This window comes from Symphalangus syndactylus, chromosome 21 (assembly GCF_028878055.3).
Source record: "Symphalangus syndactylus isolate Jambi chromosome 21, NHGRI_mSymSyn1-v2.1_pri, whole genome shotgun sequence".
Classification (NCBI taxonomy): domain Eukaryota; kingdom Metazoa; phylum Chordata; class Mammalia; order Primates; family Hylobatidae; genus Symphalangus; species Symphalangus syndactylus.
This window is the reverse complement of record NC_072443.2, coordinates 54,011,655-54,036,776: the sequence shown is the minus strand read 5'-3', so window position 1 is coordinate 54,036,776 and position 25,122 is coordinate 54,011,655. Positions and strand designations below refer to the sequence as shown.

Below are 25,122 nucleotides of genomic sequence, written 5' to 3'. Positions count from 1 at the left end.
TCTAGGGAGGACCAGAGATCCAGCAAGAAAACCAGACAGACAGACAGAAGGCATTCGAGATGGTCCTGAGGGCTGTGACAGACACAGTCACAATGTTGGCACAGAGAATACAAGGCAGGTGGTCAGGGAGAGCCTCTCAGAGTAGGCGACTTTTAAGCTGAGCTCCAGGTCTCCTTCACCAGCATCTTCACACCCTGTAAGGACCTGTGGGTGAGGTAGAGGGAGGGGACTGCTCTGCAGTAACTGCCTGGAGCTGGATGAGAAGGCACAAAGGGAGGAGGAGGTTCCAGGTAGGCCCACCAAGCTTGGGTACCAGGAGCAGCTGAGGGGCAGGTGTAGCTAAGGCACAGAGACAAGGTTGGCTGAGGCCAAGGAGAGGAGGTGGGATTCTGTTGAGTGTGAGGGGAGGGTTTTTAGCAGGGTCGTGGTGTGACCTAACTTCTATTTTGCAATGACAACTACCGGGAGTGGGCTGCAAGGGTCAGGATGGCACGGGGGTGAGGGGTCTGAGGGAGGAAATGGGCCAGGCACTTCAGAGGCGGGAGATCTGCAATCCAGGTCCCTTCTGCTCTGAGCCTCATTTTCCCCTTCAGTTGAGCATCAAAGCTCCTCTAATGACAGCCAACAGGGCACGTTTGAGGAATTGCCAGTGGGAGAGGTCAGAAAGCATGGAGTCAGGATGTATCTTGATGCAAAACAGGAAGAAAAAGAAAAATGGGCACCAGCTATAAACAGGCGAGGCACAGAGCATGGAGGGCAAATGGCCCCAAGTTCATCCAGAGGCGTCCCAACTAACTGTCACCAGAGAAGTGAAAACAGAAACAGCGAGCTCCCACTTGACTCTCTTCAAAATGGCAAATGCTAGAAATGCAGACAAAACCAAGATCTGGTGAAGATGTGGGGAGATGGAGATGAAAAGTCACAGCACAGCTGGTGGGGGGTAAACTGAGGCAGCCACAGTGGCAGCACCTGGTGGTGTTAGGAGAAATTCCATGTCTGGCCACCTGTGTCCCAGCACCCTCACTCTTGGAAGTTATTGCAGAGTAATTCTCTATCCCCTACCCAGGTCCCTAAGGGGCATGAACTCTTGAGAATGTTGGTAAAGGTGACCTGGGACTCCATCCTAGGGTAGGGGACAGGTAACGTGGTGACTGCACACCATGGAGTGTGACACAGCGGTTAGAGACACAGCAGTTAGAAGTGCAGCCACATGAACGGATCTTAGAAAACCTAGTGTCACATTAAAGAAAGAAAGGAGGGGAGAAAGGGAGGGAGGGACCATGGAAAGGAAGGAAAGAAGAGAGACAGAATGAGATCTACCCTGTGGTATCATTTATGTATTGAAATGTGGTGTCATTATGTATTGAAAGCAGACACATAAAGCACTATCTATGCTGCAAGGGTACACACAGACAGAAAGACCTATTTCACCTATTTCAAGTGCAAGTTTAGAGGGAAGTAATTGGGGGTGGGGATAGGGCATGAAGGAGAAGAAATAAGATAATACAGAGCCAGATCTGACACTGGGATGGCCCAGAACCATGTGTGCTTTGAACTGAGAAATTTAGCTCAAGCTTTGGAACTTGGAGTTAAAAAATTAAAAATAAATAGGTGCCTCAAATGGCATGTTAGAAGTTGGAACTCTCTCCTGAGGATGCTGCTGGAAGAGTTTGGAGGGAGAGAGGGATAGGGTCGGCGAAGTGTCTTAGAAAACTGACTTGAATGGGTGCTCAGAGCGCTCCTGGGTGAGGGGTCGGGCCTCGCTGTCTGTCCACCCTCCCCATCCTCCTCCCCTCAGGGGCTGCTCTGACTGTCCACCAGCCCTCTCTCTGCCTTCCTAACAAAAAGCAAAACATGGAAATAAATGGACAAAGCTATTGGGGCTCAGCTCCAGGAAAAAGCAGCATTAAGCATCCAATCTCAGGATGCAGCGGCCCCTCCCTGCCCTGTCCTAGAGAAAGTCTTGGGCTCGGACTCAAGAAACCCAAGTTCAAAGTCCAGCCGCTGCTCACACAGGGCCTACTGTGGGCCAAGAACATTACACATGTCTAAATGTCAGCATCTCTTGTAAAAGGGACTACATCCAAAGAGGATCTGCCACAAACCCACCCAGAACAGAGGCAGGGATGGTCAGAGGAGGAGTCCAGGAAAGCTGCCGGTGGAGGCGGTGTCTGAGCCACGCCTCGAGGGACAAAGAAACTCAACACTCAAAGGTGAGGTAGGCAGGGACTTCCAGGGAGAGGGCACAGCCTGAGCAGAGGGTGGGAAGTGGGAAGGAAAGGCACCACCAAAAGGGGCCCTAAAGAGCAGGTGGGCTGGCTAGGCACGCAGGGCCGGGTTCTGCAGACACAGTTCTGCAGAGAAGAGAGGGCACTGAATCAGGGCATTCCTGGCACTGTATTGTGGCATTCCTGGCACTGTGACCGGCCATGTGGATGACATTTAGGAAGGAGCTGGCTCTCCGACGGCCCCTCAGGTGAAGACACAGAGAGCTTGTGCAGCTGTACACAGGCCAAGCTGTCAGGAGCAGTGCACGGACCTCTGCACCCTGGAGTTAATGCAGCGACTCCCCCTTGTGGCTGGTAATCAAGGCATGAGGGCGGTGGATCAGGCTTTGGGAGGGGTGGGCACAGCTGTCATCCTGTGCCTGTGACCAGCTTTGGTCCCAGGGTCAGCCTGTGGCTAACATTGTGCCCGGAGTCCCACCACCCACCCATGGATCAAGCATGACCCTCCGTCCAAACGCAAATGCCTTAGAGAGAAGGAAAGGGCCAGCATTTGCTGAGCGCTTACTGGGTACGCAGCACTTTATGTACACTGTCTCATGGAATCCTTCAAGAGTCCTATGGGATAGACATTGCTGTTCCCATGCTACAGTGGGAAAATGAGGTCGAGAGAGGGGAAGGGGCTTTGGTAAAGTGGCCCAACTAGGATGGGCAGACAGCCAGACCGTGAGAACCAGGTGCCCCCTCCTCGAGCCCTTTGCACAGACTCTTCCCTTTGCCTGGAATGTTCTTCCTCACTTTCATCCTTAGAGTCCAGTCTAATACCCTCCACCCAGAGGCCCACCCTGGCCATGTGGGGTGTGTCTCCTTTACCTCCCTCAGCCTTTCCTTCAATGCCTTTCCTCTTGGCCCTTCCTCCACCTGTTCTTTTCCACTAAATGGGAGATCCACAGCTGTCTTGCTCACTGATTTCAACCCCATGCCCAGGGCAGGGTTGTGCACACAGTAAGTGCTACACAAGTGTTTCCAGAATGAATGAATGAGAAATATATGATGAATGTACATAATCTCTGAATTGCCTTATTGGAAAGAAACCAGCAATTCATCCCTTCTAACACTGTAGTTCAATGCAGAATGCAGGAATCCTCTCTGCTGTCTAGTACAGCTTGTACACCCCCATAAATGCGAGCTCACCACCTCTGAGCAGCCCATCCTATTCCTGAACAGTTGTAAGGGGTAAGAGTCACTCTGTTATCCCAGCTGCAGCCTGCCTCCCTATGGCTCCCCCTGGTCCCACATCATGGCCTCTGAGCCCTGGCAGGAGAGGCCACAGCTCAGTCTGGATGTGGCTTCAGTGGAGACCCAGTGTGTGGCTGAATACGGTGGTGGCCATTCACCCCGTTATTCTGGGGCCACCTCCTGGGGGGCTCCCCCGACCAGGAAGAACAAACCATCCTCCCAGATGCCACAACATCTGACCATGCTGGACAGACATCCTCTATGCCCAAGTGGGGAAACTGAGGCTCAGAGAAAATGGGAACATAAGCCTCTAATAATAATAATCCCGGCTGGCAGCCACCCGGCACCCTACAGATTTCATACTACTTCTCACCTCCAGGGGCGTTTACTTCAGTCCCATGAGGCTGGCTGGGATCATCAACCGTTTCATTTTACAGACAAGGAAACTGGAGCCCAGAGACAGCTCAGTTCTCTGGCTCCAAAGCCTTAAATCACAGTTCAATTCACACACATTCTCAAAAGGGCTTGGTGGACGTGGTGATCACCAGATTCCGTGTCCTCATGGTAGACTTGAATATTGAAAGAGAACCCTGGAGCTGTGGACCCACGGTGGACCCTCAGGCAGGGTGAGAACATAGGAAGGGCCATCCAAGGACCCCAGGCCACCCAGCTGAGAATATGACAGAGAGATCGGCAGAGGTATCGGGGTGCGAGCCCCGCAGGGTTTGGGGGTGGGCCCTGGCAGAGACCACATGTCTGAGGACAGCGCTTGACTCTGGGATTTCCAGGTCAGTGCCTGCTGCCTGGCAGCTGAGCCCCTGCGCCCCAAACTGACCAGCCCTCTCCAGCCTCCCCGCCTCCCATTCCTAGCACCAAGTAGCAGAGCCAATTGCCACCTCTGAGCCTTTTTATCACCATCCTCCAGGAATGCCCTCTTCCTAATCCCTGTCTGCCAGGCCAAGTCCTACAAGCCCTCCAAGACTGCTGCCCCCAGGAAGCCCTCCCGCTGGCTGGGGCCTCATCTAGGGCTCCAAGCCCTCAGCACCTCTCAGTCCCACTGTGTGTCAACTCACTGGCCGTCCCACACTCTTCCTTTCCCATCTACCCCTAGAAGAAGACACCAGTGTGGTGATGAAGCATGAGGAACATTACAGTATGCCACCCTCCCGGCAGCAGCACTGCTGGGGCCTCAGAGGGGCCCTGAGTTCAAGTCCTAGATCTACCTCCACCTCTGACTGGCTAGATGACCTTGGGCAAAACCAACCTCATCTCCTCATGTATAAAATGGGAGTACATGCACAGCTGCGGGAGAAGTAGGGCTTGCGGTCTTTGGGGGCTGCTTCAAGCTCTGGCCTCAGCCAGCCTGGAACCCCTTTACCTCCATCCCCAGCTTGAATTCCAAATGACCCTCGGCTGCTTACAAACCCCAAACAAACCTTCCTCAACAAACCCACTCTGCACATGGGCACTGAGACACAGCGACACGCAAGGATCTTGCCCAAGGTCATCCTACAGGGACCCCAGCAGCCCCAATTATGTGGCTGTTGGTGGCTGCTGGCCATGTGCCCCGTTTTGCCCGCCCACCTGCCCACCACATCTGCTTATGAGTCACCGTCACCTCGGCCAAGATAGCAAAATGTGGGAACCAGAGAGCCAAGGTTGGCCCAAGGGGAGTGAGTGGGCGGGAGTGGGGAGGCTGCAAGGCTTTCAGGCCCGGGAGAGCGGGGCCGGGGGCCCAGAAGTGACACTGAGGCCAGGAGGAACACGGACCTGCCAAGGACCCATGAAGAGTCGCGATCAGCCTCTTGGCTGATGGAAGTGCTTTCCGCTCCATCTGACCATCTCCCCAGTGGGTGGGGAGACAGGGCTGGGAGCCTTCACAATGATCTGGACAATTAAGACAGGCAGATGGTCCTGCTGGACTGAACATTCAAGCCGACAGACGGAGACAATGCCGGGACCTGAGCTGAAGACATCAGCATGCATTCCAGAGGGAGACACGCACAAGCAAGGCCAATGTGCAGTTGGGGCATTCAGGGAGGGGCCTGGCATGTCTGTCTGCTCTGCCTGGCTCAGACCTCCCCAGGCCCTGGGCTCCACTCTGGGCTCTGCTCTGCAACAGGGACATACAGCGGATGGGGTGTGGACGGAGGTGACAGCCAGGCAGAGAGCGGGAGGAGACTGTCCTGCGGGGAGCGGGGCTCACTCAGGCTGGAGCAGGGAGACTTGTGGAGAGGCATCGCTGTTTCTGCAGCGCTGTCCCGGGTCAGGAGAAGCAGAGAGAAGGCAGAGGACTTGGGGGAGCCTGGGGAAAGCAGAGCAGCGGCCATATGTTGGGAATACAACCGAGGGGTCCCTTGCACCCAGCAGGGGAGGCTGAATAAGCTGACCGTGAAGGAACGCCCCCGGGGTGAAATGTTTGGACTTGGAAGTCAGGCGGCCTGGGTAGTCTCATGCTCTACTACTTCTTTCCTAGGTGTGTGACCTTGGAAAGTAACTTTGTCTTTAAGCCTCAGTTTCCTCAACTGCAAATGGGGCAATTTAGTTCATAACCCACAGGCCTGTTGCAAGGGTGAGAAAGTACGTGGGAAGTGCCTGGCACACAGCAAGTGCTCAATAAATGCTTGGGAAACAAAGAACAGATCTAGAGGTTCACTCCAGGCTGCCGGGATTCTGCAATTCCAGGGTGAGAGTTTACCCTTGTCTTCTTGATTCAAAAAAAAAAAAATTCCCTGGTCTCCGAGCCACCATAGCTGATCTGAAATTCTGGTGCCCCCAGGCATGGAGGAGGGCAGAGGCTTAGGAGTGGGGCACTGGAGAGAGAGGGCTCATTTCCACGCTGGGAGTCAGATTTGAGGCCCTGATGTGGCTGCCAGGAGAAATGCCAGGAGCCGGATGTGGTGGCGTGTGGGAGGCCAAGGGGAGTCTCATTAAGGAGCAGAAGGAGGGAGTGAATAATTAATCACAGATAAGCACCACGGAGTGGGCACAGGCAGACAAAGCTCAGGAGGGCAAGGACAGGGGTTTGTGTCTGTCTTGTTCCCTGTTGCACCCCAAGGGCCTAGAACAATACCTATGACATAATAGGTGCTCAATAAATATTTGTTGAATGAGTAAATGACACAGGCTATTCTCCGCCGATTCTGCCCACCCTACAGTCCTGGCTCCTCACCTCCTGCCTGGGCCCCACCCAAACTTCCTTCCTCCAATCCCACCTATGGTCTGCAGACCACAGCCAGAGCTTATTCTTTTCTTTCTCTCTCTCTCTCTTTTTTTTCTTTTTTGGCACAATCTTGGCTCACTGCAACCACCGCCTCCCAGGTTCAAGCGATTCTCTTGCCTCAGCCTCCCAGGTAGCTGGAATTACAGGCATGCGCCACCACACATGGCTACTTTTTGTATTTTTAGTAGTGATGGGGTTTCACCATGTTAGGCAGGCTGGTCTTGAACTCCTGGCCTCAAGTGATCTGCCCACCTCAGACTCCCAAAGTTCTGGGATTATAGGCGTGAGCTACCATACCTGGTCCAGATCCTATTCTAACACTTGAAGCAGTCCTCCACTCTCTCCTGCTCAAGGACCATCCCTGGCTCCCACTGCCCCCAAGACAGGGTCCAAGCTCTACAGCCTTTCACCTCCTCCACCCTGCCTCCCTTCTCTCCCCACACCCTTCTTGCTGACCAAAGCTCTCATGGGGTCTTGAGGCAGATCTTTCAAGCCTCCAGGCATTTTCTTTTCTTTTTTTTTTTTTTTTTTTTTTTTTTTTTTTAGAGATGGAGTCTCGCTCTATCACCCAGGCTGGAGTGCAGTGGCACGATCTTGACTCACTACAACCTCTGCCTCCCGGGTCCAAGCTATTCTCCTGCCTCAGCTTCCCAAGTAGCTGGGATTACAGGCACGTGCTACCACGTTCAGCTAATTTTTGTATTTTTTTAGTACAGATGGGGTTTCACTATATGTTGGCGAGGCTGGTCTCAAACTCCTGACTCAAGTGATCCGCCCACCTCGGTCTCCCAAAGTGCTGGGATTACAGGCATGAGCCACCGTGCCTGGCCACCTCCAGGCATTTTCATGAGCTGCTCCCCGCCTTATCTACCTGGCAAACTCCTACTCATCCTTAAATACCCAGCTCTGGGAGTCTCTTTTGACCTCTCTCAAGCAAAGTCATTGCTTCCTTCTAGAGGCAATAACTACACTCTCGAGTCTCAGTTTGGAGGACATGGGAGGGGTCTCACATGGCCATGTGGCTCAGGGACCTCCGCCCAAGTATTCACAGACTGAGAAACCTGGGGGCCTTACCCAGAAAAGATGAGCAACAGGACAGCCCATTAAAATAATATAGGCTGGAAATGGAGAAATGTTACCCAGGCATTTTTTGAAAAAAAAGATTTGGAAGAAGAAGACAGAAGAAACACCTTGCCTTCTCCCACATCTCTTAGATGCTTCTCCATGAGGTTTCATTTTCGTGAATGTGCAGGCTCACTTCATGGGCAAATCAAGTTCCTTGTGCCTCCCTCAGTGCCCTCCGTGAAGGAGTGGAGAGGGGTCCGGCAGGAGCCTGGCTCAAGTCTGCGCACAGTGTGTCCTCAATCAACCAGGCTGAGCCCTCCTTTTTCCTTTGCTTATTTTCTATTAAGAGCTATGCTGGCCCCAGATGTGACTGCCCTGGGGACAGTGGTGTGTGCATGGGGAGAGGAAGTTAAGTGGTTGGGTCACTAAGGGGAAGATGGAATTAAAAATTCCAGGAGTCTACTGTGTGTCCCAAACTTCCTCAATTGGCGCTGCAATCTCAGAAGGGCAGTTTTTCTTGGGCTCACTTCAACAGGGCTGGAAACTGAGGTTGAGAAGCCGTCCAAGGCCACACAGGGAGTAAGAGCCAGAACAAGATTTGAACCCTGGTCTGTCTGGGCCAATACAAGCATTTCCTGCATCTCCAAGATGCAGAGCCTGATCCACAGCATTTAGTAGGCTGCTCTCCAAATCCTGGGGAAGCTCAAATCTGGAGCCAACCCAGGATTTCATCTGTCCCTCCAGCCTGGGAGGATCCCATTGGGCTCTTAGGGTCTGTGGACCTGAACAGATGACAGCAGCCTCAATGGGGGGAGGGAGTGTCTCCTGCGGGGGTGGTCTCAGCACAGGAGTCTCTGGCCAGACCCAAGGAGAAGCCTGCTCCTGATGTTCTCCAGGCACCAGCTGCTCTGCCTCTGTGGACCAGGCTTCCAGGGACCTCTAGGATGTCAGGCCACCAGCTGCCCTGAGGCCAGTGCAGGACCTAGAGTCCTCTGCTGCCCCGTGGACACCCACCCCCATCCCCGCCACCTCCCTGAGGAAGACTCTCCCTGTGCAGGCACCTCAGAGTCTGGAAAATGCTCAGTTACAAGCTCACCGGCTGGAGAGAGCCTCAGTATGTCAGCTGTGTGGCCTTAGGCAAGTTACTTAGCCGCTCTGTGCCTCACTTTCCTCCTCTGCACAATCAGAATGAGGACGGGACCAGCCTTGCAGGGCTACTGTGAGGAATGAATGAGTGAGTGCACTGCTTGGCACATGGTGGTGCTGAGTGCATGTCTGTCACTGCTGTTCCTGTTGACAGTAAGATGATTCTTGGTCCTCAGCCCGAAGCATAGAGATCGTGAATCCACCACCTCCCTCCTCCCCGTGCTGTAGGAGACATGGCAGCATAGGTGAAGCCTGCGGTCACACAGCCTGGGGGGCTTAACTCCAGCTCCTCCCCACCCCCACTCCAATCTTGGTCCCACCCTAAGCCCCCTCCTAGCACTCTGAGGGGCTGAGCATGTGTCCAGGGATGGGACCTGGCACAGGCTGGGGCTCAGCATAGAGTCTTGCCCACAGCCAGGCAGCCTTCACCTATGTCCCCCTGTCCCAACTCCCCACGTACAGCCCCTGGCTCCCTCCCACCCCTCCTCCCCCACACACAGCGCCCCTGCCAGGTGACCCCAGCCCATCTGGACAGCCCCACGGCCTCAACAGGAAGGAGAGAAAAGGCTGTTGGGGACATGCCCTGGGAAGGGGTGGGGGCGATGAAGGAGACACACAGGAAAGTCCAGAGAGACCCAGGGAGAGACAGTGACAGTGTAAGAGGAACAGAGAAGAGCAAGCCAGAGACAGACAGAGTGGGAGAGAGAAGGCAGAGCAGAGGCGGGGGCAGAGAACCGGGTGAGGGAGGGCAGACAGCAGGAGAGAGAGACACAGAAAGACCCAGAGGCCAGACAGAGAGAAAGTGGGAGAGAGAGGAGAGGGAGACAGAGAGATAGTGGAAGAGAGAGGAAGAGACCCAGAGAGAGTGGAGAGACAGAGACAGAGAGATGGAGGAGAGAGAGAAGGAAGCAGAGCGGTGGAGAGACCGGGAAGGGAACTGGAGCGGTCTGGGGCAGAGATACAGAGGGCGAGAGAGAAATGCAGCAGAGAAACCCAAAAGGCTCCGAGAGAGAGAGAGAGAGAGAGAGAGAGAGAGAGAGAGAGAGGGGGAGGGAGAGCAGGGGTGACTGAGGACAGGCAGGGGGCCCGGGAAGTCCCTCTGGGCCCCTCGCCCTCCACTCAGACTCACCGGCACCTTTGAGCCGCCGCCTCACCACGCCCAGCCGCCACTTGAGTGACACTGCCAGCATTGTGCCCTCCTGCCCTCCGGCAGAGCCCTGTGCAGCCTGCCCCAGCCTCCCACGCCTGGAGCCGGCGCTCCTGTGCCCGCTCCAGAGCTGCCTGCGCTAACTGGCACAGGCTGGGCGCTCCCTTCCTCCGCCCTCCTGGAGTTGCTAAAATAGATAATCCTCCCCGGAGCCAGCGGTGGCATTGGTGGCGGCAAGGCCCTTCCTCCACAGCAGCCGGGCCTGGGGAGTGCAGCGCCGGATGCTCCAGCCTCTGCAGCAAACCTCCATCGGGCCCCACCCTCAAGTCCTCTTCCCGCCAAAGTCCTCACCTGGCCCACCCCACCTTTTGCTGAAATCTACCAATCCCCTCCTCCCCTCTTCGCTGGGCTGGCTGTTTGACACTTCCAAGCCTTGCACCTGCAAGGCCCTCCCCCTAGAATGTCCTTCCCCTCTAGTGGGACTCCATGCATCCTCTCTGTCTGGGAATGTTTGCTCCCTTCAGGGCACCCCGCCTGCTGGATCTCAACACATTTAATACTAGGTTGAGATTATCTACCTGCCCCCAAGACTAAGGAGCTCGGAGATAAGGACAAGAGTCCACTTGTCCTGTGTCCCCAGCAGGCAATGCCGCACTGGGCATGTGATAGGGCCACCAGAGTAGAACAAGGAGACCCAGGCCCCACCTCTTAACTCCTAACCCCTACAACTATAACATGTAACATGGGGATACCCAGAGAAGCTGCTCAAACTGCTGGCTGGGTGGAGTTTTGGGGACTATGTGTGAGTGCTCAGAAAACACATCCAGCATCCCTTCTTGTCGTACACACGGCTAGCCTTCTCTCTCATCCCACATCCTGACCCTGAGTTTGGCAGGGCAGTGTTGCCGTAGGGGAGACTGAGGCAGATGGGCAGTGACTTGCTCATGGTCACAGAGCACATACGTTGCAGACGTGGCTCTAGAACCCCAGGTTCCTGCCCTCTCTCTACCAAGGCAGGTGTTCATGCTTCCTCCAACCTTTTCCCAAACCATGAAAGCCCCTCTGATGAATCAGGCTACAGACCACACTCATAGGAAGGGCAAGACATCCGCTCGGGAATCATGGCTGCCACAGAAATCAGGCTTCGCTTGTGAACCAGCAGTGAGAGCCTCCCTTAAGAAAGTCAGAGGGTTCCCCCACATGCAGAACTCCTGCCAATCCCCATCACTTCACAGCAATCCTATCTCTGAAATCCTTTGGCCTAGCATTCACCAGCACGCAGGATTCCTAGGACAGATGGAACACAGGGCAGTTCTGGATACACAGATCCAACCAGTAATAAAAATGAATTACACAGCAAGGAAGTGATTCCCTTCTCAGTAATCTCCCAGCCCTTCTGATTCCATGCAGGAGTCTCCTTTTGGCCCTACCACGCTACCTCCCTAAAACTTGCAGACAAATAATTTTAAACAAAGAGAGAGCAGGCCCCAGGCTCAGAGCCCCCACAGCACATGGATTCCAGCCCAAAGCGTCAGGAGGCACTACTGGCAGAAGGTGAGGCTCAGGGAGGCTCTGTTGGGGCAACTCAGCTAGGCTGGGGGTTCTGGGCTCCTTTACCCAGACTCTGCTGAGGGATTCTTTTAGTCTTCATCCTAAAGGTGTGGGTGGCAGAGGCCTCTCAGGGCTAGCCAAGGAAGCAGGAAGTGGGCACTTGAACGGCATCACCCAGCTCCTTCTCGAGACCTGAGGACAGCGTGAGGGCTGCCCCACTGCCACAGACCCTGTCCCATCCCCACTGTAAGCCTCTCCTCTGCAGATGAGAGGCGTGAGCCTCTAGAGGAGCAGCAAAGCTGTGGCTTAGCTGTGCAAACAGAGAGGAAGGGAAGGGAGCAGAGAACACATGCCTTTAGAGATGGCAAGATCTGAGGTCAAATCCCAACTCAGTGTGCCTTAGTTTCCTCATCTGACAGATGGGGCTAACAGTTCCTGCCTCCAGTATGGCAGGGCTACACGAGATCACAAGCATAGAGCACTTAGCGGAGGCTGGCACACAGTAGGTGCTAGATAAATAATATGTAACCGTTATTAGTTTTGTGGTTATTCTGCATGGAGCCCAACCCGTTGTGTGTGAATGGGGATGGGAGGCCCAGTGAGGTGAAGAAAGGAAAGTCAGGAATCTGATGCGTTCCATGAACTATCATATCAAATCAGAGTGCATGAAGGTAGTCCTAGGAACATCCCTATTTTACAAGCAAGGAAACTGAAGCTCAGAGAGATGCGGTACTCCACCAGAGTCACACAGCATGCACGCGGCAAAACAGGTCTCAGGTCCCAGCCACCAGACTAGGCCACTGCCACACCTAGGCCCAGGGAGCACCCCTTATAAAACCCCTATTGTGGGCCAGGCTGTGGGCTGAGCCCGCCGCTGGCTTAGCCCAGGGAGGGGAGGCTGCGTTGCCTGGGGTTGTTCAGACTGTTAAGTGGCAGAGCACGGTTGGGAGCTCTGGCCATGGATAAGGCCACTTCCTACCTCCATCAGCGCCTTTGGTAGGAAGAGAAATGGCCCAGGTGGTCTGCAGTGCCAGCTGAAATTGACATGTGGAGAGCACAGCAATAAATAAGTAATAAATAAACAAGGAGGCCGAGGCTCCCGGGGTGCGGGAGAGGCAGAGTTCCAACCTGGTGGGGTTTCCTGTCACCAGTTAACCCTGGAGGGTGCCCTGTGTCTCAGGCCTTACAGGTGAGGACACTCCCAGGACCACATCCAGACCTGCATAGGGAGGTGGGTCTGCCAGCTCCAGATCCAGCTCTGGGTCTCTGTCCCCTACACACCTACCCCAGAGACCCCACAGGCCTCAGGGCCCACTGCAGGAACCTACAGTTATGTGCAAAACTGACTACAGAGCCCAGCCTGAAAACTCCCTGACTATGTGGACTTAGGCCACTTCCCTTCCCTGGGGCCCCCTAGCTCTTCAGCTGCAAGAGGGATAACCTCGCCCTACCTGCCACCTACAGCTGTCCTGGGTCAAATGAAGAAGGGGAACTCCGAGGGCAGGGTGGATCTGTCCATTACGCCTGGCACTGACTTGGAGGGGGCAAAATACTTGTTACGTGCAATCTCAGGAGTGTTTAATGGTGTGGGCGGTGGAGCCAGCCTGCCTGGGTTCAAATCCCAGCTCCACCACCTTCTAGCTGTGCAACAAGACTGTGTTACTTACCTGACTGAGCCTCAGTTTCCTAACCTACAAATTGGAGATGATAATAGGATGTGCCTTCCTGTATGCTGTGAGAGTGAAACGAGATCAAATGAACATGAAGCTCCTCACACACATTCATTAAAAACACAGAGCATTATCTTAAGATTGGTGTTGCAGAGTTCCAAGTGAAACTGGAATTCAAGCAGACCTTGGGAAGTCAAGTGGACCAAGGGCCAATTCCTTGGTTTAAGTGGAATTTGGGTAGACCCTGGTGGGTCTGGTAAATTAGCAGTGCAGGTGAGCCAAGGTGTGTGCTGATAAAGAATTTATCAAAAAAAAAAAAAAAAAAGGAGCCAAGAGAGATGCTGTGATCCAGTAGTTTCTAATGGTGGCATCCCAGCATTATGTTGGGCCCAAGAGAAGACAACTGTGGGAGGGAATGGTCGGTGTATTTCTCTGTCTCGTCCCAAGCTCAGGGCATGATGTGTCACGTCTGTCTTGGGGGTGCAGGATCCACCAGAAGTCACTAGGGCTCAGCCTGCTCAGAGCTAATTTGGGAGGTGGCTCCACAGATCCCAGAAGATCCAGGTCCCACTGAGGAGCTACCTGGCTACAGTAGGTGCAACACAAGAAGCAGAACTGAGGAAGACATGGTCCCTGTCCTCTAAAAACTCCTGGCAGAGACAGACGCTGCTTCTTCCTGAGCCTCAGTTTCCCCGTCTGAACACTGGCGTCAAGAATCTGCACCTCGTAGTGCTGCAGGAAAAGAAATAATGATTCCACATAACTCCCAGCCCCATCCCTGTGTCAGCAGAGGCTGGGGAGAACTCGAGGCCAGTTATGATTTGATGACTTATGCTAGGCATCTGAGGACGAGCTTGGTGGCTCAGACCCGTAATTCCAGCCCTTTGGGAGGCCAAGGTGGGACAATCACTTCAGGCCAGGAGTTCAAGACCAGCCTGGGCAACACAGTGAGACTCTGTCTCTATAATTTTTTTTTAATTAGCCTGGCATGGTGGAGCATGCCTATAGTCCCAGCTACTCACGAGGCTGAGGCAGGAGGATCACTTGAGCCTAGGAGTTTGAGGCTGCAGTGATCTCTGATCATAGCACTGCATTCCAGCCTGAGTGACAGAGGGAGATCCTGTCTAAAACACTCAGCAACAACAAAACAAAAACAAAAAGCATCTGTATGTACACAGTATACAGTCAATATGCTTCCTCCCCATGCGCAGTCCAGCTTCTCCAGACTGCTATCCCCTTTTCTTCCAGCAATGTCACCCCCATTTCCCTTGGGGAGCCGCTCCTTCCCTGCACCCAGGGGAGGAGCTTTGTCTGTCAGCTCCAGGAGGGCCTTGACCCAAAGCAGACCAAGCAGCCTACCCCAACCCCCAGCCATGGCAAGCAGCTCAGGGATGGGCACATGACCCAAGTCAACCCAGTGAGATGCTATTCTGGGGCTTTGGATGAAGCCACTAGGAAAGGGAATCTCCTGGAGGTGTGGAGAAGCCGTGTCAGTCTGAGGCTGCTGGCGGCCACTGTGGCACCAAAAAAGAAGAGAGAGAAAGACAAATCCAATCCTGATGATGACGGCATCTCAGCACCTGGAACCCACCATGCCTGAAGTTGGATATCCCTTTTGAACTTAAGCCAGTACATTCCATTCTTTGCTTAAGCCAGTTTGGGTTTGGTTTTTGGTAACTTGGGCCCAAAAGTATCCTAACTAATCCAGTGTCTTCCTCATCTCAGAGTCCCAGATTCCAGCACACAGCAGGGGCACAGCAAGGGCTTAGTGAATGAGAAATGGAACACGGAATAATATGTTCCCCAAACTCTACCTTCAGCAGAGGACCCCTGGGCCCTCAACTTTAGTCTAAGGAGGCCGCAGCTGGATATGAATTCCTTTGGGTGCAGGGGCCCCAGCTGAGCAGTTCGACTGGAAGATCAGGATGACAGCAGAGGGAGGCTTGGGGTCCTAGGTTCCAGCCATCTGAAGCTTGCTCATTACCTGAGCCACACCTGCCAGGCTCCCCTGTGCTCCCCAGATTTTTGCAGGCTCCTTCTGCAGACAGCAGCCCCAGGGAATTGTGAGGCAACAGAGGCCCCCTTAAAGGAGATGAACCCACGATGCTTCAGGCTGAGTCATCAAGAAAACAGCAAGGGCAGATCAGCCCAGCTGGGAGCCAGGAGGTCTGAGTTCAGGCCCCAGCCAGTGTGCACTACTGTGTGGCCTCGAGCAAGTCTCTGCTATTCTCTGGCCTCCATGGGCTGTACTCCATGGTCTTCCCTAAGTTCATCCTCCCTGTAGCATTCTCACTTTCTAGGTCCCAAGGCCCAGAGAGGTTCCCCCTGTTGCCTAAGGTCACACAGCCACTAAGGTGGCCAAGTCAGGATTCAAACACAGAACTATCTGGCTCTCCTCAAAACTGAGGCTGCACAGAGCCCAGGAGATAGGTTAAAGAAGGGAAAGGATCACAGAGGGATCCAGGCCAGCCTCCACCAATGCTGCTTTTTCCATTCCTGCCTCAGCTTCACAAAGCCCCAGAGGCCCCAGGTTGCTGCCACCCCCGCCTGCTTCCCGAAACAAATTAGCATCTCATCAGAGATGCCTTTAATCTTCTTGGCCTTTTCTTCCCCACGGGCCAAGCTGTGACATTTCTGCTGCCCAGCTCTACTGATCTAAATAAGACCAAGGCCGCCAAGGCTGGCTCTGTGGGTGGAAGAGAGGAGGCTGGGGGCAGACCCTCCTGACTGCTTATCCAGGCTGGGGGAGGGGGAGGATGTGGGCAGATGCAGGTCATCCATCCATCTCTCCATCCATTTGCTCATCCAGCAGATCTTTATTCAGCACCCTCTGTGTGCCAAGCGTGGAGGTACAGCCACCAAGGCTTCAAGGTGCTAATATTCTAGTGAGGAAGACAGGGTAAATGACGGATGTAACAGATAAGTAAAGGATGCAACATGTTGCGAGGTGAATGCTGCAAGAAATAAACAGAGCAAGTGAGGAGTACTGGAGTACAGAAGTTGATGTTGCCAATTACAAAGGGGCTGGTCCCCCCAGAACCCAGACTCTGGACTCTAAATTCCTTTGCCCAGCAAAAGGACCCCCAGGACTCCTGAAAGCAATGGATGATTGTAGGGCTGAGGCAGGGAAAATACAAGATGAGCCTTTCTTGTAGTCTCAGAAAGTAAGGAAGTGCTCAGGGTCTGAGTGGGGAAAGTTGGGAGGACACAGAAGCCAGCTGGAGGGGTCTCCCACCGGCCAAATTTGGGACAACTTGAACATCAGAAAAGAATCATGACTACATAACTATAGAGATCCATGTGTTCCTATTGATTCTGAAAAGAAAAAAATAAAAGCTGGCTGGTTCCTTTGGGGGTGGTTAAGATACCACATCATTTTTCTGTGAACAGATACATGAAGGTAAAGAATGAAGCACATTGCCTGTGTTTCCTGTATACGCAGCGTTTTAGGAGGCCCTAATAAGGGAAAGGCATCCTTCAGAGAAGAACCACAGCAGATAAGTGCTGAAGAAATGGCGGAATTGGAAAACCACCTTTTTGCAATCCTAGTGAAATAAAGGATCCGGCACTGACTCTGTGACAGAGGGACGAGGCGGACGGTCCTCGGACTCCCGGACAGGTCTCGGCATCACCCAGAGTGGAACTACGTGGCCTTACGGGCCCCAGATGGGACGTGGAAGGAAGCCCACAGCATTCCCTGAGATGGATTCTTTCCTGCAAAATTGGACCTGAATCAAATCCAGCTTTAGCCCCAAATATCAGTTGGGAGAAAGTACAATGGGGCAGAAGAATGAACTAAATGATACCACAAGAACATTCCACAGGAAAAATGGCCTGGGTTCTCCAACAAATAACGAGAGTGGGGGAAAAAAAAAGAGGGAAAAGGGACTGTTACAGATTAAGAGACATAAGAGACTCATCAACCAAATGCGGCAAGGGACCTTACTTGAATCCTGATTTGAATAAACCGATCATGAAAAGACATTTTGGAGACAACCAGGGAAAATTGCACGAAGACTGGGTACGAGATGATATGAAGAAATTATGGTTAATTCTGTTGGGTTGCTGCTGTTGTTGTAATTAGAGTTGAGAAAAAGTCTTTATCTGTGGAGATACAGACGAAACAAAAAAAAAAGGTCTGCGATTTTCCCTTAAAATGCCTCAGGGGTATTCCTGTGTTATATGTGCTATTTGGAAGTAAATGAAAATTTAAAATATAAAATAAAAATTAAAAGAGGGAGTCATAAAAGGCCTCACTACAAAGGTGACATTTAGAGAAAGGGTTAAAAGAGGGAGGGTGCCTTGGCGGGCGGGGGCTGGGGGAGAGTGTGCCCCTGAGGGAAGAGGAGCGGCATGGGCCTGGACGGTCCGGGGAAGGGCAGGCAATGCAGGGTCTCCTGCGGATCTGGCTTGTCCTCTGAGGATGTGGGAGCTTTGCCTGGGGCTTTAACACCATCCCTCTGGCTGCTGGAGGGAGAAGGCAGGGAGGAGGGGTGTAGGGGAAGGGCACAGAACTCGGGGCTCCACAGTCATCAAGCCTCACCTTATCATAAGGTGATGTCACCTGGCTGCTAGAATTACAGGGGAGCTTAAAAGAATTAGTGCTGAATCAGAAACTTGGGGGGTGGCATCCAGGCAGTGGCCACTTTTTAAGCTTCCCCAGTGATTCTACTGAACACTGGGGTGGAGAGTCACTGTCACCTTGCTACCCTATAATGAAGATGGGAACACTGCCATTCAGAGAAAGAAAGCGGCTGCTTCTGCTTCACATGGCTACCAAGTGGCAGAGGAAGGATTTCTAATAAACCCCTCCACCCCTACCCATCTCCTGCCTTCCACTCTCACCAGACCCGCTCTGAGGCTCAGGAAGCAGAGGAAGCAGCCCCAAGGGAGGCTAAAACCCTGCCAGGGGAAGCAGCTCATCCATCTGATGGCTCCCAGACAATCCCGAGCCAAGAAAGAAAATGCCACCAAGCGTTTTCAATATGGGCTAGGGCGGCTGGCCGACAGGTGCACCCACAGGGCCACCTGCCAAGAAACAGGTGGCATGCCTGTTAATATTCCTGGCACTGCCTTTAAAGAGCAATCATTAGGAGCAAAAGCCTGGGCAGGCACCATTCACAAGCACACAGATTAAATCGTGGGCTGCGTGGGTGGAGGTGTCGGAAATGCCACTAGGGTCCTTGTGTGCCACGGGGCTGCAGCTCCACCGGGCCTCCTCCTCAAGCCAGGCCACGGCAGTGCCGGCCACCTCCTCCACTCTGACCCCAGGCTCCCTCCCCACACCTGCCATGTCTCAGGCGGGGATGGCCTGCTGAGGGGGTTCGGAGTCAAACAGTGCTGGATTCAAATCCCATGCTGCTTAGCCATCCCTAAAGTCAATAAGTATAGCATCACACAGGCACCCGGCAGTGTGATAGTTTCATGAAAATGACACAAGTCTGGAGCTTGCAAGGGCTCCGTGCGTGGGAACTGTCTTAAAATTATGTACCAGGCATTTCTCTTGCAGAGCTTCAGTTTCCTCATCTGAAAAATGGGGAAAGAGGAGAAAGATGAATCACGTTAATGATCACTCTGTGGCAAAGGCAGACACTGTTCCCAGCCCCGGATGCACATTAACCTTCTCCAACACCCCACTACATGGGGCCTGATTACACTCATGAATGGGGCGATCAGGCAGAAGGCCAAGGTCATGCAGCTTGGAGCCGAGTGGGAGTCTGAATCAGGTGCTGGCCAGGCCCACCCTGGGACCCACCCTGCTATTCTAAACACAGACGTGCCACTTTCTCAGCTCCGTGCGAGCGTGTGGGTGGTGTGACTCAATACAGCAAACACGGCACACCAAGCACAAGGGGCACAGCACAGCCCATGGCCAGGCAGCTGAGCTCCAGTGACTCAGGGTCTCTGTGCCAGGGGGTCTGCCTGGCATTTCTGGGGGTTGGGAGGGCTCTTCCAGGTCAGAAGTGGGAAGTGGGATCAGGCTCCCGCTCTTCCCTGGGCACTAGCCAGTGAGACCCTCATCTGGGAAACGAGGCAAGAATTAAGGGAAAGGGGCAAAGGCTGGGTCTACCCTTGGGGAGACAGTGTTACATGAGGGGTTCTTGTCCTCTCTGGCAGGTGGGTTAATTAAGAAGGGAAAAAACAAGCTCAAGGTCACAGAGTCCATTGAAAGCAGAGTCAGGGCTTGAACCCAAGTGCTGGGCTCCCAGTCAGGGCTGCTGTTCCCACTTAGCAGATGTGCCTGTCGGGCCGGTGGCTGGAGTGGAGCTGGACCCCCACACTAACAGGGCTTCTCAGGCCCTCACAAACACAGGAAGAGGCCTCCAGCCTCCACATGGCAACAAGAACCGACCGGCACAGCTGGGCAGGACCCTGCCTCCTCTCTCCCTACCTCCCCAACAGATCCCACACCCCAAGTCCTGAAGGCCCAGAGAGGTGGGAGAGCAGGGTTGTGCCACAGGATGAGAAGGGGCTGTGTAAAATTTACCCACTCCGGGCCTTGGCATCCTCAGTGTAAGTGGCCAGCAGCACAGCACTGCCTTGGGAAAGTGGGTGTGACAGACCCTTGCAGGGAGCTACGTCCCAGCATTGCCCTTCCTGAGGGCAGTCTGCAGGTCTGTACCTCCCACCCGGCCCACAGAAAACTGGAAGCCCACACAGAGGGGCCCTGGAGCTTGTCCCGGCCATCTCGTCACCAGCACAGCCCCTATGATGCCATGCATCTCACCCGCAAAACTGCCAAGCTCAAGCACAGAGAAAGGAGGGTGCCTGAGGTGACACAGCTCACTCATAGCTTGCTAGTGGCAAGGCCATCTCTGGGTGCTGCTTCCTGTGGGTCACGGCACGGAGGCTTCTAGCCCCAGATGAAGAAAGGGAGGAGCGCATCCCAGCAGTGCCCTGAGGCTCTCAGACAGCCCAGCCTTCCTGCAGGATGGCCAATATCTGTGTGATCTTTCTCCAGGTCAGCAGGGTCAATGACCTGGACAAAGTCCCATGACTCTGGCCATTCAAATGAGCCACCGTAGTGTGGGAATCAGAGTCCAGCAGGAAACTAGGTGACAGACCACGAGAGCCACAGGGCTCTTAGACAAGATCACAGAGCCACATGACCACAGGGGACTGGGTGATAGCCCACAAGGCCACAGAGCTCCCAAGGCCACAGAGCCCACAGGGACGCAGAGCCACACACCACAGGACTGGGCGACAGCCCACAGGGGCACACAAAATTGAAACCCTGGAGCCACAGAATGTTAGCCTCAGGAAGCCCCAGATGGTGGCTCAAGAACTGCAGGGCATTACGCTCATGGATCCATACCCACCACACTGTGGTCTGACCACAGGCCATTAGAACCGCAGCAGACAATGCCAGAACTATAGACAGAAGCCACGGCAGCGAGTGGAGCCAAACCACAGGTTATCAGAGTCAGGGTGGGGACAGAGCAAGGCGATCAACATCATTGGACCTCAGATCATTCAGTGTTCAAAGGGACAGTGTAAGCCATCCGTGTTGCTCACCAAGCAAGCCGTGACCCCCTAAAAGCTCCTTTTCACAGCCCCTGACCCCTCCAATCTTGCCCTTAGCTCCAGAGACCTCCAATCTTGCCCTTAACCCTGGAAAACTCCCCTTTCCATGGCTTCCAGTGAGAGATGCAGTCACATGGCCACTGTGTGACCTGGGATGATTCTCTGCCTACTCTGGGCCTCAGTTTCCCCACTGTAAAATTAGGAAGTTGGCCCTCTCTGAGGTCCTTTCTGATTATTGGAGGTGGGGTCCAATAATCAAAGGTAGGGTCAACCTCACCTCCAATAATCTGTGAAATGGTCACATCACTTCTCTCCCTCTCTACAATCTTCTGTAGCTCCCAAAGGACTCACTTGAATGAATGAACGAATGAACGTCAACTGCCCAGCCTTGAGGCATCTTTTTGCTCTTTGCCCTCAGTCCTGCCCCTTGAGGCCAGCTGGAGCATTCAATGATTCCCCTCGATTTCCCTTTCAGTTTGGGGCAGATTCTTATGCAACTCACTCAGCAGTGAGGGCAAGGCTAGGACTCAAACCCAGGACCCTTGGTTCCAAACACCCTTCCAATCTGTTCCTGAGCACTGGAAAAAATACCTACAAGGAAGAAGAGAGCAGGCCCCTAAGAGGAATCCTAGCTACAAGTCATTCTAAACCCCCTGCCTCTGCAGCATGGGATCCCGCTCAGTGAGGCCAACCATCCCTCATGCCCTCCCTGGGGACCCTGCATGCCTCTGGGCTGCAGTATCACATGGCATCCCAGGAGTCATGGCATCCCAGGAGTCAGGAGAGACAGCACGACGTTCAGGATGATGCCACCAGTCCAGGGACAAGGAAAACCAGGGGTGATAACAAGGTCACAACATGCATTGGGGACTCTTCTAGTCCTCAAACAAGGATTTTCATGAGGCCCTGGCAGTGGGAGCATTGAGAGAAACAGTAATGATGATGACAGCAGTATAATCCAGTAGCATTTATTCCCAGGCCCAAAGCATTCAAAGTGCCCATCATTCATTCACTTGCTCATGTGCTGGGCAGCTCTCATGCTCCAGCAGTGAATAAAGCTTCCAGCACTTACATGCTACACAGAGAGACAAAGACATGATACATATGTAATACAACACAGGTTGAAATAAGTGCTTTGAAGAAAAATGAAGTGGTGTGAGATGGTTATGAGGTAGGGGGAGGTCTCTGTGATCAAGTCTTCACACAAATGAAGGGAATAGGGGACCCAACCATGCCCAACCATGCAGATTGCTGAGCCAGGCAAAGAACACAGCCCATGCAAAGGTCCTGGGGCAGGACTGTGCCTGGTGTGTTTGAGGCCCAGCAAGGAAGCCAGGGCTGGAGCTGAGTGATGGAGGGAGTAGCAGAAAGGATGTCAGGGAGGTCCCAGGGGCAGACCACCAAGGGCCAGGTTGGCTGCAGTGAGGACTTTGGTCTTCCTCAGAGGGAGGTGGGAGCCATGTGAGGGTGTTGAATAGAGGAGGGAGTGATCTGACCTAGGTTTTAACAGTATCCCTGTGGCTGCAGAGGAGGGACAGACTGAGGAGGGAGTGAGGGTGGAGGTGGGAAGACCAGTGAAGAGGCCACTGCAACCATGCAACTAATAGACGCCGGGACGCAGACCAGGTCCATAAGAGGCAGCAAGTCGCGGACATGTTTTAAAGAAAAGTAGTGACTTATTATAGACACACACAGCCCTGTGAGGCCAGGAGAAGTATGTTCACTTTACAGAGGAGGAACCTGAGGCTCAGAGAGGTTAAGTCACCTGCCCAGTGTCACACAGCAAGGGAGTGTCAGAGCTGGGATTAAAACCCAGGCCGTCTTGTTCCGAGGCCTGTGCTCTCTCATTCTGTCATGAGCGTCTCCTTGGGACTCATACCTGACTCACGTGGCACAGGTCTGGGGTCTGAGATTGGAAGTGGACCATCCCCACCCCCAACACTAGTGCCAGGATCAGCCACAGAGCAAAACTGGGAAGGGGTCCAGAAGTATGCCTGTGTAGGAGGGAGAGAGAGATGGGATGGGGCCCCTACATAGGTTGGGACAGGTGAGAGTGAGGGAGGAAGTAGCTAGGGATGTGTTCCAGCTTTCTGGACCTGGATGTGGAGCGTGAGGTCAGTACACCATGAGCACTTAGCAAACAACCCCCATGGGCAGGCCGTGCAGTCAGACAACCAAGGCTCCAACCTCAGCTCTGCCCTTCACCAGCTGTGTGGCCTCCAGAGCATCACTTGCCCTCTCCATATCTCGGCTTCCTCACCTGCTCACTAGGGCTGTTGTAGGGGTAATGCAGGGAAAATGCTGGGGAAAATGCTGGCCGGGCAGCTAGCAGAGTAATAAATCCAGCTGACAGGCAGAAGCTGGGCCATCAGGATTACGGGGAGGGGCTGCAGTGACAGCCTTCCCCACTCTGCCCAGACGCCCCCGCCTTGTGGGGCTTTGCCTCCCACCCACTTTCCATCTTCTGCAGTGGACTCGGGGCCTCCTTCCTGTCCCTGATTCAGAAGTGACAGCCAAGACTGAGTTGTGCCTGCTTGCCTGGAATTACGACTTCTGGGGAAGAAAATGATTAACATGGTTGCAGAAGGCTGGATTCTTAGAATCGGGCTGTGTCAGAGAAAGCTTCTGGTCCAAACGACACCCCACCCACTTTACAGATGGGGAAACTGAGGCCAGGAGAGAGGGCACATTTTCTAAGCCACTGGATCCTTAGGGCCTGGTGCCTAGTCCGCTGCCTTGGGGGAGTCCCAGGGAGGCCTAGGGGATACAGGCAGGGCAATGGGCTTGGCCAATCAGGATGGCCAGGGCCCTGCTGGGCCACACATTAAAGTTCTGGTTGCTGGATTGTGGGAGATCCAAGGGTCCTGGGGGAGAGACCTGGAGACATTGGGTGGGGAGACCTTGGGGAACCAGTTGTTTCCCAGCCAGTGTGGGGGTGCTGCAATATTTTCACACCAGCCACACACAAGCCAGCGCCGCTTCCTCCACCACCCCCTCTTGCTGCGACCGGTGCAGCTCCTTCCAGTCTCAGCCTCTGTGCTGCACCTTTTATATGCGTTTTCCTCCAGAGCCTCACAAGCACCCTGTGAGGCCGCATTTTTAACTTCAAGGACCACCACTTGCCAGGGAAGTGACCTGCCGTGGTCCCACAGCTGGTTTGTGGCAGAGGCAGAAGTCGAGCCAGGCCCGGTTCTAAGCACTTTATGTATATGAACTCATTTAACTCTCACAAAAACCTTTGCACGAGGACTATAATTGTCCCAATTTTACAGTGGAGGAAACTGAGGCTCGGAGAGGTGACATGGCTTGCTCAAGGTCACCCACTTGACTAGTGGCAGAGCTGGGATTTGAACCCAGGCTGTCTGGCCCCAGAGCCCAAGCAAAGGAAGAGGGGCTTGTGGCAATGGGGTGAAGGTGAGAGGAAGGATGGGGGAGACATGCCCCAGAGGAGGAAGGACTTTTGAAAACAGGGTGTCTAACGTTCAATTGTGTGTGTGATGCAATCCCCTTTGTCACCTCCTTCCTGCCAGCATCACAGAGCTGTTCCTCTTTGGTCTTCGGAGCATGTGTGTCCCAGCCTGACCCCAGATCAGCATCTTGCCGACAGAGACAGCCCACTTGGGATGGCGTCATGACCCTTACACTGAAGCAGCAGCAGGAAGTCAGAGCCAGGGGGCCAGGAGGGGAGCTGCCCTGGGCACAGTGGAGGGTGTCTGGGCCAGCTGGGGCCGGGACCAGGGGTGCTGAGGCCATCAGAGCCTCAGTCAGATTAAAAGCAGAGCTACGCGAAGTGCACTTGCAGGTCCCGTCCTGTCTTTGAACTAGCTGTTGCTGGACAGTGATTGCTACGTTTGGAAACAAACATTTGGGAACCAACGGTTGGAAACTATTACAGCAATTTCACACACTGCCACAATATCCAAGTGCCTGATCAGTGGCTTATATTTTTCATGTCTTTGTTTTTTTAATTTCATTTTTCAATAACTCATTGTTAGTGTATTTTTCTCAAATGTATCAGTCTCCAGTGGATTGAAAGTAAAAAGAAAATACTGGCCTTCCCCAGATAGCCCAAGAGGCACTGCTTTTACCGGAGCTACCCAGTAGTGAGAAGCTGGCGCTCGACCTGATGTGCAATTCAACCTAAAATAAAGCTATAAGGTAAAAGTTCTGCTTTTGAAATGAAGGAAACTTTCATGTGAGCTGAAACAGATAACTTTTTTTAGGTCAGGGTTTCTTAACCTCAGGCAGTATTGACATTTTGGGCCAGACAATTCTTTGTGGTGGTGGGAAGCTGTCCTGTGCACTGTAGGGTGTTGGCAGCATCCCTGTCCC

The 25,122-nt window shown here is 53.6% G+C and overlaps 1 protein-coding gene across 4 annotated transcripts in view; it reads right to left on the bottom strand.

Annotated features, from left to right (window-relative positions):
* Positions 1-25,122, bottom strand: part of GRIP2 (glutamate receptor interacting protein 2) — a 112,119-nt gene that overhangs the window by 54,884 nt on the left and 32,113 nt on the right. For 3 of the 4 annotated variants that reach the window (XM_055260610.2, XM_055260613.2, XM_055260614.2), the window contains exon 1: positions 10,028-10,172. The exons of the other annotated variant lie outside the window; for it this stretch is intronic. In XM_055260610.2, coding sequence (XP_055116585.2) covers positions 10,028-10,088 — 61 coding nt within the window. In that variant the 5' untranslated portion in view covers positions 10,089-10,172. Of the gene's footprint in view, positions 1-10,027; positions 10,173-25,122 lie in introns of those variants that run through there. 4 annotated transcript variants of the gene reach the window in all.